The sequence below is a fragment of the Cervus canadensis genome, chromosome 3 (genome assembly GCF_019320065.1).
Source record: "Cervus canadensis isolate Bull #8, Minnesota chromosome 3, ASM1932006v1, whole genome shotgun sequence".
Taxonomy (NCBI): domain Eukaryota; kingdom Metazoa; phylum Chordata; class Mammalia; order Artiodactyla; family Cervidae; genus Cervus; species Cervus canadensis.
This window is the reverse complement of record NC_057388.1, coordinates 87,026,075-87,044,738: the sequence shown is the minus strand read 5'-3', so window position 1 is coordinate 87,044,738 and position 18,664 is coordinate 87,026,075. Positions and strand designations below refer to the sequence as shown.

At 45.4% G+C, this 18,664-nt stretch overlaps 1 protein-coding gene across 1 annotated transcript in view; it reads right to left on the bottom strand.

Moving 5' to 3' along the window:
* SND1 (staphylococcal nuclease and tudor domain containing 1) overlaps positions 1–18,290 on the bottom strand; it is a 411,508-nt gene extending 393,218 nt beyond the window's left edge. Inside the window, exon 1 of the mRNA XM_043463642.1 lies at positions 18,005–18,290. Coding sequence (XP_043319577.1) covers positions 18,005–18,082 — 78 coding nt within the window. The 5' untranslated portion in view covers positions 18,083–18,290. The remainder of the gene's footprint in view (positions 1–18,004) is intronic.
* Positions 18,291–18,664: the final 374 nt, after the last annotated feature.

Sequence of the window (18,664 nt, the reverse complement as noted above, 5' to 3'; positions counted from 1 at the left end):
TTTTCCAATGAGCTGGCTATTCGCATCAGGTGGCCAAAGTATTTTTGGTTTAAAATCTTGTAATCTTGATGGTAATCCCTTTCCCCAGGGAGTTGGCCTTCTTTATTATCAAAAAACAATCTGATTGTCAAAAACGATGCCTGGGTCCTTCTCTCTAGTCTAGAAACAAAGGAAAAGATGCTTTGGGAAATACCAAGAGAAATGTGTTAATTTGCAAGACACCAGATCCTGAGTTTAGATTTTATTTTCTCTTGTCCTTACCAAATCCTAATTTCCTCCTTCTGCCTGCCACACCTCTGGCCTTCTCTACAATGCAGGCTGTCAGGATCAAGATGCCAAGGGAGGAGAGGAGTATTTTTAGCCAGCACAGGGATAGGGCACGAACAATAAGATTCTACAGCTAAACAACTATGCTTTGAGTACATTGAAAAGTTATATCACTGCAGCCAACATAGCTACAGATCGGGAGGAGTAGGGGGCTTGGGGAGGGGAGGGTGCTGACCCAGCTGAACACCACCAACTTTCAACTGTAACAATGAAAGGGGAGAAGGAAGATGCACAGAAAGTTCCTGAAGGCACTCACAGACCAGCAATCACCTGAGAACTTGTTGATGCTGCAGGCTCAGACCCCACCTGAACCTCCTGACTCAGAATCTGTTTTAACAAGATCCTTGGGTGATGGATTCGCACAGGTTAATCCACCACCACCACCCCTTTATTCTCCACTCTGCCTGGGGAATCTGCCTGGCTCAGACAGGTCCTCCAGCAAATTCGGCTCGAACTTTTTATTCAGAGAGGCCTTCCCCAGACTAGGTCAGCTCGATGCTGCATATGCTCTGAGCCTCTGTCTTTCTCTCCCATAGAATTCACCACCACATTAAATAGCATAGTGAATTGTTCAGTAGCAGTTTTCCACCCCTCCATGCAAGCTCTCTCTGGGCAAGGACTCCATCTATCTTGTTCACCATGGTAGCCCCAGAGCCCAGCACAAGAACAGAGACAAAGTAAGCATTCAGTATGTGTTTTTTTCCTGAGTAAATGAATGGTCCCAGTATGTATCAAGCACAAGTATCAAGTGCTAGACTTTGGAAAGAAGAGACAAAAACAATTAAAACACAGTCCTTGTCCTTAAGCAGCTCATAGCTTAGTGGATTTCTGTTGATGCTAATGAAAGCCAAGCTCTTGAGAGCATGCACCGCACTCAAGGTGTTTTTCCTGTTTCTCTGCCAAATGACAACAGGTAGACCAAAAGTTCTCTCAGGCCTTTCAGGGAACCACCCCCATTCCAGGCCCTGGAAGACCTATAGGCAAGCAGGTCCTCACCTAACCCTCCCTTCCAAGATTCTCCCCTCCCAGATTTCAAAACTTAGTCCACCCTCTCTGCCCTCTCTCAGGCAACTCCAGCAGTCTTCAGCAGTATTTCATTCTCCCCTAAGAAATTCGTGTTTCCTCTGGGAAATTTTCTTCAACCTGCGTTCTTCATCAGCCCTCTTATTATGAGATGTCAAATTTCCCTTGTTATTACCTTTCAGAATGTTTTACCTAACTCATTTCCAACACTCGATTATTTCCTGTGAGCTATATCAGGTCTACTGTCAACAGAAACCACTCAAATCTATATCCCAGACCACACTGAGAAATCTCCCAATTAACTATTCAACATTCAATTGTCCTCCCACTTTCCTCGGCCTTTTCCTACCTGTTGCAAAGAGATACTCCGAACAAATGCTGTCATCTCTTCTAGGACTATCTTCTCCATGGTTCTTTTATTTATTCTTGTTTAACAGACAAAGATCTCTTGATAGACTTACATCCCAAAGCCAATATCCAAATACCATGGTAACAAAAACATATCTAAGTGCCTAAACTGATGGCAGTGACAGTAACACGTTTTCACTTCATCTCCAGAGAAGAAGCTCACAGAGAAACATTAGTGGAGGCAAAGAACACACTGACAGGGCAGCAAGTGCTCAGTGAAGACGACAGAAAAAATCAAGGCAGCTCCCGGCCCTCTCCAAGGGGCTCAGAATCCACTCCACCTCCCCAGCCAGGGCCCCCGTTAGAACACGATGCAGCCACTGAAAACAGCAAATTCTAGATTCTATGACTTTGATGTAAAGATCTGTTCTAAGCACTGTTTGTGCACCAAGTATTAGAGATATTCAAGTGCCTGTCATGAATGGGGCTAAAAATTCCAAGGGTATGTGTTCTGAATATTTTCCACATTGCAGTCTGTAACACCGTTTACCAAACAACAACAGGCTGGAACCCTAGTCCAAAGATTTGGTTTGTGGACTATGAGAAATTTTAAAGCACTTTAAAAAGTCACCAATTGCTTTCTTAAATGCTTCAATACACACTTCTAGGGTAACTGGCCTTAGCCTACTCATGGGTTTCAAATCACCAATGCCTTTTGTGGTTCAGATACACTTTGCATACCCGCCCACTCTGCGTTGCAGAATTGCTATGAAAACGTGACAGGAAGGTTGAAAGTCTTATTTCTTTTGAATCGATGTGCTGGCACTGCTGGTATGGGAGGCAACTCCCCAAAGACAAGTCTCCTGTGAAGGAAGCTCAAGAAAAAGTGTTCTGATGACAAAGACCTTTCCTCCCACCCACAGACGAACGGAGGTGAAACTCCGGTTGTCAGGTGAGAGGGTGCACTCCAGGCACAACTCAGCTACCAGGCTCGGTGCGTCCCGCCCTCCCCACCCCTTTGCTCTCTTTGCTTCTCCTCAATTCCAGTGCTCAGAAGAAGGAGAGAAATGTAGCCACGATTCCTCATTCAGAAAGGAGAAGAGGGGCTTCCTTGGAAGTCCAGAGGCAAACACTGAGCTCCCAATGCAGGGGGCACAAGTTCAATCCCTGGCCGGGGAACTATATCCCACATGCCACAACAAGAAGATTCCACATGCTGCAACAAAGATCGAAGACCCAAGGGCAGCAACTAAGACCTGGCACAGCCAAATGAACGAATGAATGAAGAAATAAATGGGAGAGGGCACAGCTACTGCTTTCCCAGCCTCAATGGCCATAGCTGATGTCATCTCTTCTTTCTCTTCACAGCACTGCCATCAATGAGCAATGAGTACAGTATACAAACTGGCAAACCACAATCCCACGATCAAAAAGGAGGCAGGAGACCTGCACCAGATACAGCCAAGTGAATGAACATCAGACTTCTTGCAACATCTGAGAGAAATAAAGATTATTGCCTTTACTGCTCCTTGGGTTTTGCTTCCATAAAGCCATGTGCATTTTTTTCTTACAACTGACAGCAACAGGGATGCTAGGTCATCGAGCATAATACCCAATCCTGTTCAGAATGACCGTTTCGTAACAAGAGCTAACACATTTATTTTGGCTTATGTGCAGGGCTGGCTGTTCCCCAAGGGAAGTCAGGGGAACTTCTCTGCTACCCATGAAAGGTGTTAATTTTCCCATTTTATTGTCCAAACTTCTCCGGAAACTTTTCCTATTTGAAATGTTGATAGTCAATTTGAGATGTCAAAATAAAGAAGTGGATGTCACAAATCTACCATAAATTTTTCAGGTCCTTTATTGCTAAATTAATGTTCCATCCTAGAATTCTCCTTACCGTGAAAATCCCTCTGAGTGTGTGATGAAGTCCCGTATCACCTGACACTGCTGGAGATCACACGACAAGGGGTCCCTCCTTCCCCACCATATGCTGGGGTCCAGCCCACCCCCCCCCCCCACCGCAGTGCATAGATGTGCACACCTCTTCACGGAGTGAAACAGGCGGCCATTTGGCCATGATCTGGAATTTGCTTACAATTACTGCCCAGGAGAGACTGTCCCTCCATTTTCATTAAAAATACCAACAACAAAGACGTCCCTGGCCATCCAGTGGTTAAGATTCTGTGCTTCCAAAGCAGGGAGCATGAGTTTGATCCCTGGTCGGCAAACTAAGATGCCGCATGCTACACGGCAAGGCCAAAAAAAAAAAAAAGCAATAATATTCTACTTACCCTATACTATCACTAAAGCCCAACTCTATGATTCCTTTCACCCTTTTTTGGGGAGGAGGGGGGCAGGCATACTCTTTCCAATGTATTACCAAATAAATGAACGTCTTTGACACACAAAGCACAAAAATTTTATGAGCAAGTTGATGGACAGCTCAGACTCCTGGGGCATCTTTACTATGTTTAGCCCTGTGCTATCAATTCCTTTCAAAAACCCAATTTTCCCTGTTACTCAGATAATCTGAGTCGCAAGTTTACTGTTCTCTCTACACTGGTTTTCCACTTCTGTTGATAATCAAAGAAGCACATTTTCTTACAATACGAGAGTAAGGGAGGTACGCTCATTAAGAGCACCAATCTGGGGACGACAAAGAATTCAATGGCAGCAGCCGAGCACCGCCTGGCTGTGTGACTTGCTGGCAGGGAGATGACTAACTCGCGGGCAGGAGGGCTGAACCGGGAGCCAGGCCTGGACCCCAAGGAGAGCCTGCGGGAGGTCTCGGGAGAGTCTAAAGCTCTCATAAGAGGAGTTTAATAAGATAACTCGGCTTTTAAGTAACAGAGGCAGCCTCCTGGCTTCCAGGCTTCGAAAGGGCTCACCCGCCAGGAGTAACAACACAAGCAATTACTGCACCTAAAATAATAGAGCTCAGCGGGATCCCAGGACCCAGGTCTCCCCTCTCATTCACCTACACACAGGGGAACGGAATGGAAGGAAGATAGCCGCACTTTCCATGAAGACCTGGGACAGTCCTATTAGGTAAGCTGATAAATTACACTTGGCAAAGTAAGTCACTGTTTTGGGTGATTGCCAAAAATAAAAATGCCCCTGGTATTAAAGGCTGTATATAAAGCAATGCCCTCTCCTGGGACAGAATTACTAGTTTAAAAGTTTGTAGCACTGCATTCTAGAGACTGGAAACAGACTTAAACGTCTCGCTTCTCATTCCTTTCTCTACCACAAACTTCCAACAGGCCTTTAGGCACATTGCCTTCAACTGGTACCTCGACTGCAGGTTGCTTGCAGCTGCCTTCAGGAACATCTGAGTATACCCACCTGGACCTACTCATTTCTGCTGTCTTTTATCTCCCCCGTTTTATTCCTCTGCCTCTGTCAAGACTTGTCACTTTCACCATCTCCCCAGAAAAGAGGTTTAAAGCAAAGAAACTGACCTGAAATATGACATTTGATTTTTCCAACACATCCATTCTCCAAGAAAAGCTTCAGTATTTCACTTCATGAGCTCCCCCTTCCACCATAAAACATGGTTACCTGCCTCTATTAAACAACATTTCAATGAGACAGACATCTAATATCTCAACAGCCTAAAAAGCTTTACCCAGCATCAGGCGCACAGCCTGGTCTCAAATCGAAGCTGCCTGTGCTTCATAAAAGCCTGGAGACACCCCACACCTTGGGCCATTCACCCAGCGACTTATGGAACCATCTACTCTCAGTTAATTTTGACCTCTCTGAACTAAGCCAACCCAATCTTTCCCCCAGACTTGACCCTTCTTACCAAAAGGGTCGTACATTTTATCACCTAAACATACATTTTATCACTCAAATTGGGACACTCTGAAGAGTGAAAATGGGGTGTTACTGACAGTCATGCCAAGACAACAGCCCCAGGCAAACTGGGATGTAAGTTGCCCTGTCATTACAAAGGTGGGAGGCCAGGTAAGGCGATATTCCTTGCAAATAACCAATTTATGCTGATCCTACACACACTGTTCCTCTCTCCCAGTCTCCAAAAGAGGACCAGAAAATGCTCAGACAAATTAGGATTACCTAGTCCATGTTGGGGCAAAGAAAACGGAATGTTTTACATTATAGTGGCAAAGTTTTCCTAAATATATCAAGTTTTGATCATTTAGAAGGGAGGGCGGGGTGGAGATGGAATGCAGCCCAGTTCTGAAGTACCAGAAGCTAGGGGGTCGCAGGGAGGAGAGGGCAGGAGCCAAAGGAGTTAAAAATTTTGCCAGGTGCATTTCTGCCTGACTAGCCTCACCTGTGCCACTGAACTCCACCTAGTATTCACACACACAACTGCACTTTTCCATGCACTACCTAAATCTGTTTAAGCTTCCCTAACAGTTAAATGAATGATGGCTCCAAAGCTCAGAAGGTTAGACGTTTACTGGTGCATACCTTTCTGCTAGGCCAAAATTAGGGACTGATATGTTATCCGTTTTTATTTGTGTCGAGGACATGAAAGAAAGCAAATGCCATCACATTGTTTATAAAATAAAGGACATTTTAATCAAAAAATAACAATAGAAAAAATATGATCTTAAAATTAAAGCCAGTCTTTCAAACTGGGGGTGGCCGAAGATGAGATGATTAGATAGCATCACCAACTGAATGGACGTGAATTTGAGCAAACACCAGGAGATAGTGAAGGACAGAGAAGCCTGGTGTGCTGCAGGCCATGGGGTCACAAAGTTGAACACAACTTAGTGACTAACTAACAACATTACAAAACTTGCCGGGTGTCACTCTTGCCCTCATGTTGCCTCAGTTGGTTCCATTTCCACCCCCGTCTGAGCTGGGAACAATTCCAGCCAGTGGTCGGAATACCGCCTTCTTTCACCTTATCAGCAAGAGGCCAGCACTGCTCATTTACAGGCAAAGCTGGAAGGTAAAGGGTCAGTGACTTGCCCAAGGTATTGTGGCCAGTAGTCCGTGACACTAATGACGTGGGCACAGCCACCCCAGAAAATCAGTTCGGTTATGTCTCCAGAGACAATTTATGTGTCTGTTTTCCAAAGTGTGGCCTTGTTTAAAAAACAAAACAAGGAAAACTGGTTTCCGTAGTATATGATCCCTGTGTGTACCAGCATTTAATATTCATATGTAAATAAGAGCTGCCTCCTGTCTTCTTTTCAATTCTCTTTCAATCCCTCCCATTAAATGCAGTTTCAGTTTAGAGGCAGGAAGCCTTCAACACATCTCTACCACCTGTTACACACTTCCTTCAGAGTCTTCTGCAAAATGCTTAACCTAGTTAGAATTTAATAACACTCGCTATTTTGTTTTCATTGTGGGGTTTCTCTGAAGGTACTTTCTAGTAAGCAGTAACTAGCAAGTTACACTGGTTTCCCATTTTCAATAGTGAAACCATTTCCTTTTAAAATAATATGACGATTTTTAAAGACAACTGATTGTCCCAAAGATCTTCATACTAAATAAAAGTAGAGGCGGTGTTCGGATATGCTAAAAACACGAGAGGGGCACATGCACACCTGAAACCCAGGAAACTGGAGGTAAACCCTTTCCGGGGTTGAAATCAGCTGGCCCTGGCTCAGCCTCTCTGAACTCTAAAAAACGGCCGGGTTTCTCGGAGCAGGATGTGGTCAGATTCACCACCACTAGCACCCCCACCTTCTAATCCAAGTAGAAAAAAAGAAAGAAGAGGAACAGCTACGTATTAATACTAGTCTGTAGGGAAAAAAAAGTCAGGCCTCTCACAGGACCTTGCCTCTGACCTCCTCCTGTCACCGTCGTTGGGCACTGGCCCACTTCTTAGCGAGGGAGCTTTCTAGAACCCAGAGAGAGTAGACATGGCTAGAGCCCTCAGAGCCGACCCTCCTGTAAGTTCAAGACCTTAAAACCCCTGGGGGGCCTTGAAGCAATTAAACAATGGTGATTTAATGGTCCCCAGGAGCTGAACCCTGCCCTCCACTGGGGAAGACAGTGGTTTTCAAGGGTACTGACCGGGGAAGTAGACTACCAATTGTGAAACAATTAATTAGTGTAAGGAGGTTGCTGGGCTTCCCTGGTGGCTCAGATGGTAAAGAATCTGCCCGCAATGCAGGAGACCTAGGCGAGATTCCTGGGAAGATCCCCTGGAGAAAGGAATGGCTACCCACTCCGGTATTCTTGCATTCTGCCCTTAACCGAATCTAAGATGATCCTTGTAGGATATAAAAAGGTAAAGTCTAAATAAAGACCCCCTGCAGCCACCAAAAACACGAAGTATACTTCCAGGAATCTGTCTTAGGGAAATGCTAACACAAGAACACAAAGATGTATCAAAGAATGCTGACATAGCAACAGAGAAGAAAATGGGTAAGTAAATACACCCAAACTACAGAACACTCCTCAAACACTAAAGAATGAGACAGACGTATAATCATGACACTGAAAAGTAGTTTTGACAATTAATTTTAAAAAGGAAGTTACAGAACTCATTATAACCTCATTTCTGTTTCTTTTTAAAAAAAAATGGGGGGGTGTATAAATCTGCATGAAAAAAACTGGGAAGCACATTTACTTACAGGGATGAGAATGAATGGCAGAAAATTCATAAGGAGGGTAGGGAGGAAGATTTTTGCATTCAACTTTACATAGTTCTGTACTGTTTCAAGTCTTAAGAGCAAGCATTAAGTCCAAATTTTAAACATCGACAATTGTGAAATGACTAACACTGGATGGCACTCACCTGAGCATTTGGAAGGATTTCTCAGATGAACTAGAAAAGCTGGTCAAGAGAAGGAAAGGCCATCAATGAACTGCAAATGTGACCCTTCATCCTCAGGCCTCAAAGGCTTGAGAACGATAGGAAAATTTTATCTCCATATTTGGCAAGCTAGTGGAATAAAAACTAAAGACCAAGACCACCAAAGAGGTCATTTGGGGTTTTATTGGTGTTGTTCTTGTTAAGAACGGGGTTTATAAACAAGAAACAGGATGGATATAAATAGACACAACAAAAAGCCCACGTGTGTGGTTCTGTGGGATTAAAAGGGCAGAAAGTAAGGAACAAAGAATCTTCATGCCTGTGGATGACACAAAAGACTTCCACAGTAATAATGTGCCAAGGCATTGGTGCCAAATTATAGGAAGATCTGGGGAATCTATGCAAATAGAAGGAAAAGTGGCAGATGAGTGTTAAAATGAGCATATGGCCTAAATCAGGCACATAAAACAACTTCTCAGTTGTCAGTTCTGACCTAGGACTATGCTCTCAGAGTCACTGTAAATGGACTCCTGGGGACATCAGCCCAATATTGAGCTAGAGATTAAAAGCAATGCAAAGTGTTCTGGGAGCCATCAAGTAAGTGCTAAAAAGAAAAAAAGAAGCTACTATCTCCCCTCATATACAATTCCAGTGCACTGGCCCCAAAAGCATACACTCCTTTTGCATTTTATGTCCTGACCCTTCAACTACATACAGCACAGGAGTTAAATAAGATCAATGGGTCTCAAATGCCAGCCCCTGGATCAATCCCTCCTCAGGAGAGAAGGGTCCCTCTTCAGGAGAGAAAGCCACCTAGGAGTGGCTTTTTAAAAATACGGATTTCCAGGCCACATGTGCAGATTCTAATTCAGTGCCTCAGAACGACCTTCCAGGTGGTCCTGAGGCAAGGATGTGTTTAGAAAATCACTGGGCTCTTAGGAACTCACCACTCTCTCTCTCAAAATCCCTCCCAGAAAAGAATGTAAGAAGCTTACAATAAAAAATAAACTCAAAAGAAAAGAAACCCTGTGAGGAACTACCAAGAATAGATTTAGAGGATTCCTATACTTGTACATTAAACAGAAGTGGAAAAGATCTGCAGGACAATGAGAATAATCTAAAGGAAGAGGTTTTGGCCTCAGAGCGTGAAAGCCAGAGCTCAGAACCCAACCAAGCCCCAAGCTCCCGCCAGACTCACCCAAACAAAAGGGCCAGGATAAACTCTCCCTGTGAGCTACACACTCCCAGAGTGCCCGTATCATCCCCACCTTTCTCAGGTCTAGACCTGCTGCCCCAGGAGAACGGCAGGGTGTTCAGAAACAGAGGTGAGACTGCGTAAATAAAACCCACTGGTACCACGTTCCTCTGGGTGCCAAGCAACCACTCCCACTAGTCTACCCTGACACCACGGCTGAAGCCAGGAGCCTCCCTGGTCCAATTCTACCCACCCTCCAGCCACTCCAGTAACTGGTCACTTAGTCTAATTCAAATTCTAACTCTGGTCTTCCACACTAGAAAATCATATTCCGACTAATCTACCTTCTCAATAAATAAAAATAAAACAAGCAATGGGAACAGAAAATATGTCTCCCGCAAGGAAAGCATAAATTCAAAGTGAAGACTAGCAGAAGGTATGAGATTCCTCAGTTTTGATTCATACCTAAAAGACACGTAATATAGGGTTTCTGATGCAACTGCAGCCTTTGGGGACTGCAAGGAGCCTCAGAGTCTGACCACTTCATTTAAGAGAAAAAGAAAGAGCCTAAAAGCTGTACTACCTTACCCCAGTGCCCACAGGGAGATCAGCAGCAGCTGGCCTAGAGCTGTGTCTCCTGAATCCCAGGGCGATGACCTCTCTTCTCCACCAGGCTACTTCCCAGGGACAATGTTAATACTGGGTTGGCCAAAAAGTTTGTTCAGGTTTTTCCATAAGCTGCCATGGGAAACCCCAACAAACTTTTTGGCCAATCCAATATATGGGCTTTAATAACTTGAACCACAGACTCCCCAATCTCCTCAATTCCCCTTATTACACATGAGGCTGGTGTTACAAGACCACAGCAGACTAATTCCCACATAAAGAGAACTTGAAGCACCTCATAAAGAGGAGAAAGACAGCACGTAAATGGAGAAAATTTGTGCCAGCCCAGTTTACCTCAGAGACAGAACATCTCAAAAACAACATCTGAAAAACGTCATCTAAATTGCCATTAGGTTTATTTTTCCTGTAAATCGCTTAACTTCCTAATTTTTAAAAAATGCCAACTGAAACCACTGTTCTTTTTATTCCCCTAAATATTAGAGCTAAGTGAGAAAAACATAACATTAATTTATCATATTGAGTCTCACTGAAAGTAAGTGAAACCCCACAATACTCCATCTGCATCAAATGTGCACAACCTGTGATTCTGCATCAATTTCTGCCATAAGAACAAAGCATATGTTGGTCTCCCAAGAGAGGAATAGCAACAGAAACTGGGTGGGGAAAAAAACAAAATCGAAAAAAACTAGGTGTTGGGACTTCCCTTGTGGTCCAGTAGCTAAGACTCCATGCTCCCAATGCAGGGGGCCAGGGGTTCCATCCTTGCTCGGGGAACTAGATCTCACAGGCTGCAATTAAAGATTTCCCATGCTGTAACTAAGGGCTTTCCTGGGGGCTCAGAGAGTAAAGAATCTGCATGCAACGCAGGAGGCCTGGGTTCAATCCCTGGGTTGGGAAGATCTCCTGGAGAAGGAAATCCAGTATTGTTGTCTGGAGAATTCCATGGACAGAGTAGCCTGGTGGACTACAGTCCATGGGGTCGAAAAGAGTCAGACACAACTGAGCAACTAACACATGCTGCAATTAAAGATCCTGTTTGAGACTGTCCCTGATAGCTCAGTGGTAAAGAATCCAGCCTGCCAATGGAGAAGACACAGGTTCGATCCCTGCTCTGGGAACACTCCATATGCCGAGGAGCAACTAAGCCTGTGCACCACAACTATTTTGAGCCTGTGCTCCCAAGTCTGGAAGCCACAACTACTGAGCCCACGTGCTGCAAGTACTGAAGCCCACACGCCCTAGACCCAGTGCTCCACAACAAGAGAAGCCACCGAAATGAGAAGCCTGCACGCCACAACTAGAGAGTAACCCCACTCTCCACTAGAGAAAAGCCTGTGCAGCAACAAAGACCCAGCTCAACCATAAATAAATAAGTAAAATTATTAAAAAAAAAAAAAAAAAAAGATCCTGTGTGCACGACTAAAACCTGGCACAGCCAAAGAAAGAAAGAAATATTAAAAGAAAAAAAAAAGAAAAAAAACCCCACAAACCTGGGTGGGTCTCTACCTCCAAAGAAATAGGAGAAAAAGCTACATAAGCTCAGTGAGAGCTGAATCTCTTTACTTCATTCCTTGCCCCTGATAAGGCAAAGAATTTCCTAAAATCTTCAGCTATTCTCTTCCTTGAAGAAATGAAATAAAATCTAAACATCAGATTCCAAAGGATATCTACTGCTGTACCCACTGCTAGAATCATACCTGTCAGCTGGCTTGACAGCCCATACTGATAAGTGAGTTTCACAACAGGCCTTAGTTCCTCCTCAAATGCACACATGCTAAGTCACTTCAGTCATGTCTGACTCTGTGCGACCCTATGGACTAAGCCTAGCCCGCCAGGCTCCTCTGTCCATGGGATTCTCTAGGTAAGAATACCGGAGTGGGTTGCCTTGCCCTCCTCCAGGGGATGTTCCTGACCCAGGGATCGAACTCGAGGTTCTTACATCTCCTGAACGGGCAGGAAGGTTCTTTACCACCAGCTCCACCTGGGAAGCCCAGAGAATCCTTAACTGCATTCAAAAACCCGGCCAATTTTCTCTTTTGAACTTAACAAATGAAAACTAAAATATTCACATATTTCCCCAATTTCATTCTCCAAGTAAACTGGGCATAGACGCACGAAATCATTTGCCTCCTTATCACCAGCACTGAGAACAACGCAGCCTCAGGAGTCCCCAACACTGCATGAGCCCTTCCTTCCTGACCATTACTTTGAGCTCTCAAGCATGCTACTCTGCTTTTCAACATCGATATTACCTACAGCTTGCTAGGTTAAAAGTGTTGCTAGAGGCCAGAGCTACTACATTCCAAGTAGCAATAAAATGATGTCAGAAGCATAAACTTTATCAGGTTCTAGATGCTATGCAACTCTTGTTGAGCCTGTTCTTGGCATTTATCTTCTCATCTAGGTCCTATCCACTGAAAGGTGGTGACCTCGGGAATACACGTGATTCGATGGTAGGAAGTCAAAGAACCCTGGTCTTGGCCCTGTAAGAAACATGACCAAGAGCAAGCATTTTGTTTTAAGTCAGTCTCCTATCGATTATATTTATCCTGTAGACTTAATGTCTGCTACTGATCTGACCAGGGCTTCCCTGGCAGGCAACAGTCCATGTGGTCACAAGAGTCAGACATGACTGAGTGATGAAACAACAACTTATCTCACCAGGATACCAGAACCACCACCACCTCTGCTGCCTTTCTGCCTTTTCTTACCCTAAAACACATATATTAACAGCTCAGGTTAAACCCATACCATGTATGTGGAACACTGAACTTCAAGAAATTGAAAAGCTACTGTAAATATTCTGAAGATAATCACCAATGGATACCTACGATCTTTGCACATGCTATTCCCTCTGCCGGGAACTCTTCCTCTGTGCCTGGTTCTTTCACATCCATCAGATCTCAGCTGAAGGAAGCCTTCCAATCTAAATGAGCCACCCCTTCCCTTACTCCCGACTACTCAGTCCCATTCCCCTACTGGAAATCGCTCTCATCTGCTTATTTCTTATGTACTCGTCTGTCTCCTCCATAAACTGTAAGGGCAGGGATATGATTTACTTTTTCACCACTGTTTCTCCAATACACAGGCAGCGCTTGACACAGATGATCAATAAAACTCGTTGGAGAAAGGAAATATGATTGTGCATCATCTCTATCATTAGTTAGTACATGGCAGCGGCCAGTGTTAGCATGACTACAGCCAAATGTATGCTTCTTTTTCAAACTGGAAAAATGACAGGAAATCTTTAAGACAGAACAAAAACTTAGTGCCCCTTTACTTACAATTTTGATTGAAAGCTACCATGCTCACCTGCAGGCTTCCCTTGTGGCTCAGCTGGCAAAGAATCCACCTGCAATGCAGGAGACCTGGGTTGGATGCTTGGGTTGGGAAGATCACCTGGAGAAGGGAAAGGCTACCCACTCCAGTATTCTGGCCTAGAGAATTCCATGGACTGTACAGTCCATGGGGTCGCAAAGAGCCAGACACGTCTGAGCAACTTTCACTCACTCACTCATGCTAACCTGCTGGGAAATAGACAATTTTAAGACTAGAGGGCAAAGTCTTCCATCCTATTCCACCTACTGCTTTGCAAATGCGTGCTCAGTCACTAAGTTGTGTCCAACTCTGCAATACCACAGACTGTAGCCCGCCAGGCTCCTCTGTCCACGGGATTTCCCAGGCAAGAATACTGGAGTGGGTGGCCATTTCCTTCTCCAGGGGATCTTCCTGACCCAGCGATCAAACCCGTGTCTCCTGCACTGGCAGGCAGATTCTTTACCACTAAGCCACCTGGGAATCTTTGCAAAATGACCCTAGTAAGATACTGTTATTCACCTACCTTGTCCCTTTGAGTGGCAGAATAAGGGTATTTTAAGTAGCTTAGGAAAGATAATTTTCTTTCACCGTCTGCATGAGCCAAGTGCACATAGGAAGGAACAGATCAGCAGACTACCACTCTATCCTCACTATACTCTGAAGACACGTACTTCTTAGCTCAGAAATCTAGAAACATTTAGCTGTAATGATCTAAATTACATACAGCAACTCCTACAAGCTGTACGCTGGAGAAATTCCCACTAACCTCCTCACCAGAAAGCCTACAGCCTGCTTCCCAACAGCCTGGCAGCACAATTCCTGTCAGGGGAGGAAGTTATGGCCATCTTCTTCTTTAGGTGCCCCGGGATTTAAGTCATCTAGTGAGGATCATGGTTCTAACCATAAAGCTAAAGATTAGCAGGGGGATTCCTTTCCCCTTTCAAATGGGATGGAGTGAAATGGGAATTGGGATTTGGCCTTCCACACCATAAGGAGGATGAGATAGGCTGCTGCCATGGCTGCTTCTGCTGAGCACCGAAGATTCAAGAACTGCCGCAGATTCACTCTGCTGTGTGCTCCTTGAAAAGATATGCAGACATAAGATAGGAGAGTTAAAGACTTCAAATAGGGCTCTGTCCCCCAAGACAGAAATAAATGGGGTCACCAAAACGAGAGAAAATTGCCCTAAGTAGCTGCTAAGTGGGGTGACTGAATTTCACACTCAGTACCCCGGAGACTTCTCCCAACCTCTGTTTAACATGGGCTGACAATATTCTGAGACAGCTAAAGAAAGTCTAGCAAATTACCCAAGAAACCCAGAGATAGAATCCTCCAGGGTTTCGAGAGAAGATCTGATGTGACACAGGCATTTACTTTCCCAGGTTCTATTTCACCTGCCCACACACTTGCCAGTCTTACCCCAACTCAAAAAATATATAAATCCACCTTCAGCTTTTCCATCATCCTCACTGCCTTCTCAGTTAACAGAAGAGCCCCACAATGATTGTGTCAACTCACTGCCCACTTCCTCCTTCAACATATTCCAGAACCAACTCTGTCCCTTGGCTCTTACTGTCAACAGCAGACACAGCCCCTACCATTATTTTTAAAAATTGGTCAAATGCAAACATTTTTTTACTACTTGAGTCCCAAGTTCTTTCTGCTTCAATCTTAGAAAAAAGAACGCAGGACTTACTAAGATGGCAAGGCAGAGACCAGAAGAAACATGCACCTTCCATCGCCTTATAACCCGTTCCTTACCCAAAAGAGGAAGATGAGTATTCCTCTTCACTGCAGCAAACTTCAACCCAAGACCACTTCGAGCCTTCAGCTCAGCCTGAGTCCAGACAAATCCGGAGGGCTCAACCTGAAAGGCCTGAGTCCGGTTGGTCAGTTTCTGCCCCTCAACCCAAAGGCAGAAAAGCAGTCACTGATAATTACTCTTTGCCTATTCATCAAACTATGTCCTTCCTCCTCACCTCCCTCTGTCATAGAGCTCCATCTTCCTTCACAGAGTTCTTACAAAGCAGTTCCTGGTACCACTGGAAACAATTACTCTCCAGGAAAATACAACTTCGCTAAGCAGAAGAGCTTCACACACAGCAATTTGCCAGGGGTCAATTTTTCATTCCAGACAGGCTTCGAAGCCAGGCACAAATCTGCCAGTGGCTCCGCAGTTCACCCGGCTTCCCTCCCCTAATCTCTGGCTGGAACTCACCCACCCACCCCTTTGCAACTTGAAAACAGAAAAAGAGCAGTAGCGGCAACTCTTAACACCTTCTTCAAAGCCTGCTCCCACCCTAATGTGTCTTCCACACCACATTCCTTTGCTTATGTTAAGGACCATAAGCACCAAATAAAGTCACTTACTGCAACAGCAGCTCCCGGACAAGACAGGAATAACATCTAATCTCTCCTAGGCTCAATTACAGTCAGCTTCACTTTCCTGCAATTTTGTGGCCATGCATCACTGGGCCTGCCCTGTTAAAATCACTGCCTGGAGTCAGAGTCATCAAACCACGAATGTTTTGAAAAGACTGTGATTTGGCCAACAGGGTCTGGGTTCAAGTCCCAGTTCTGCCTCTCATTACCAATTAAAAAGTACCTGTCCTGGGGTAAACTATTCTTTTGAAACCTCAGATTACATATCTATAAAATGTAGCCAATGATCCTATCAACTTGTTCAGTATTATAAATGAGATAATACAAGCAGAAAACTCAGCACAAGACATGAGCCTTAATAAACAAGTTACTGTTGATATTCAGTATCCATGGGAGTAATCTGCAGACAGGTATGGTCACCCCATAGAATCCAGATGCCCTGGAAACCTCCAGCATTTATAGAAGCAAACATATGATCAGCCCCTTTCCACTCCCACTCTACAAATAAGAGGGGACTTTAAGAAAAATTCAAGCCTTAGCAAAGGAAAAAAACTCGGACAAGATTCACTTGGTGCTGCCAATCCCACTACCAGACCACCAAGCACTGTTCTGTTCCTACGGTGAAGGGAAAGATCAGAGCAAATGAAAAAGCTAATTTAAGAGGAGCCACTTCAAGATAATCCTTTCATAGGTCAGGTCAATATTTCAGAGAGGTGAAACTATGTGGACCCTGGAAATTCCCTCCTCATTCAGTTTCTGATAAATTCTGACTCTCCATTTATGTATAATTAAGTGGGAAAAGCACTACTGAAAAGCCTAAGAATCTCAGTTGGAGGTAGAATACTGCTTAAGAAGTGACTGTGTGAGGATCAGGGGGAAAAAAATCTTGAAATCTAATTCACACACAAGCTGAGAAAAATTATAATCCTGTGAAAGACAATGAGCCAAGAAAACAGAATGTTTTTCAAATTTTCTACAACTATAAAAGGCTGCAGAGCTTTGGGACAAAGTGTCATAAAGAATATTACCACATGGAAAAGTCAGAATTGCGGCCTGAAATGAAATCTATAAGCCTGCAGCCATCACAACCAGAAATTCTGGTAACAACGAAGAAATGTCAGTTTCCAATCCTGGGGAATGTTGAGGGGAGGCCAACAGAGGGGACAATTGATAAAGAGAATTTATATTACAAAATTATGATGGGGGTTCATTTTTAATGAAACTTGCAAGGTTTTAAATTCACCATTCAAGGATGTAGAGAGTAAGGAGATATATAATCAGGCAGAATTTACAGTAACAGCAGGGGGCTGGGAATCAGAACACTTAGGCTCGGGTCCTGGCTCCAACCCAAACCACCATGTGATCTTAGGCAAGTCACTTGTCCTCTTCAAAGTTGTCTCATCCGTAGTGAAGGAACACCAAGGATCGCTAAGATTCCTACCGGCCTAAGGCTCTGAGGGCCAAAGAGAGGGGGAGCACAGATATGAAGAGCTCTCAGGACTACTGACTTGACACAAGAGGTGGAGGGGAAAAGACGGGAAATGAGGTCCAGAGAGCGAGAAAACTTGGCGTAACTGAGCGTCGGTGGAAACATAATAGCTTCAAGGAGGCCAAGTACTCCAAGAGTTCCATGGAAGAGCGGACGTTAAGATCTACGAAAAACTGCAAACTACTCCGCATATGGCAAAATGGACAGAAGGACGCTGAATCGGAGGACTGATACCAACAAATCCCCGTTAACTAATCAGTAATCGATCTGTCCCGGTAAAAAGCCAGGAGACTTGAGTGCCGCGATCACGGAAATCACTGTGACCCCCTAATGCCAGGGTGTCCCGGAGGCAAAGTACCAAAGGGGAGTCCGTGTTGACTGGCGTCTAGGGAGGGGATTCCGAGATCGGGTGAAAAGTGAGGAAGGGGCAGAGGAAAGAGGATCTGGGAGAGAGTGCAAGCTGGCGGTAGGGGAAGAAGCCAGCGCCAGACTCCCGCACGGTGGCGGCCAGTGAGATCGGTGTCCCGGGCCCCGCTCTCACCATCTTGACGATGCCCCGTTGCACGGTGGGGACCGCGGGTCCCCCGGAGGAGCCGCCGCTCTGCGCGGAAGAGGCCATGTGTAGCGATGGAAAACCAGCGATTAAGGCGGTGGCCGGTAGGACGTGTCAATGTGGGTGTCGGTGTTGGTGAGAGGCCGCCGCGGAGAGGAGCGGGCGGGCGACCAGCTGTGGGCGATAGACTGGACGGACGCGCTGGGCGCTCACTGGAGCAGCAGCAGGACTGGGAGCGAAAGAGACGCGATCTCCACCGCCGCCACACGTTCTACTCGCCGCGCAAGCGTGCCAGAGCGCCACCGCCCTCCGGCCAATTGGAGCCCAGAACCCGCCGGACCCCAAGCCAATAGGCACCCTGCTTGCGGAGCCCCGCCCCTTAGTCTCAAAACCGGTCAAGAGCTTCAGGAAGCGCTGAAAGAGCTGATTTGCAGTGATGGGCTAAGTATGAGGCGGGACTTCCGGGGCAGTGGCAGTAGGTGGTGTCGGGAGGTGTAGTGGAAAGGAAAGGACACGTCAGCATCTGGCCGCGGGGCGCAGTGGGCCCTGGGAGCCCCAGGGGCGGGGTCAGCTTCGCCCTCCGGCCTGGCCCCGCCCATTACGCCCCGCCCCGCGGGCGGCTGGGGAGCCCACGTGGACGTTAGCTTT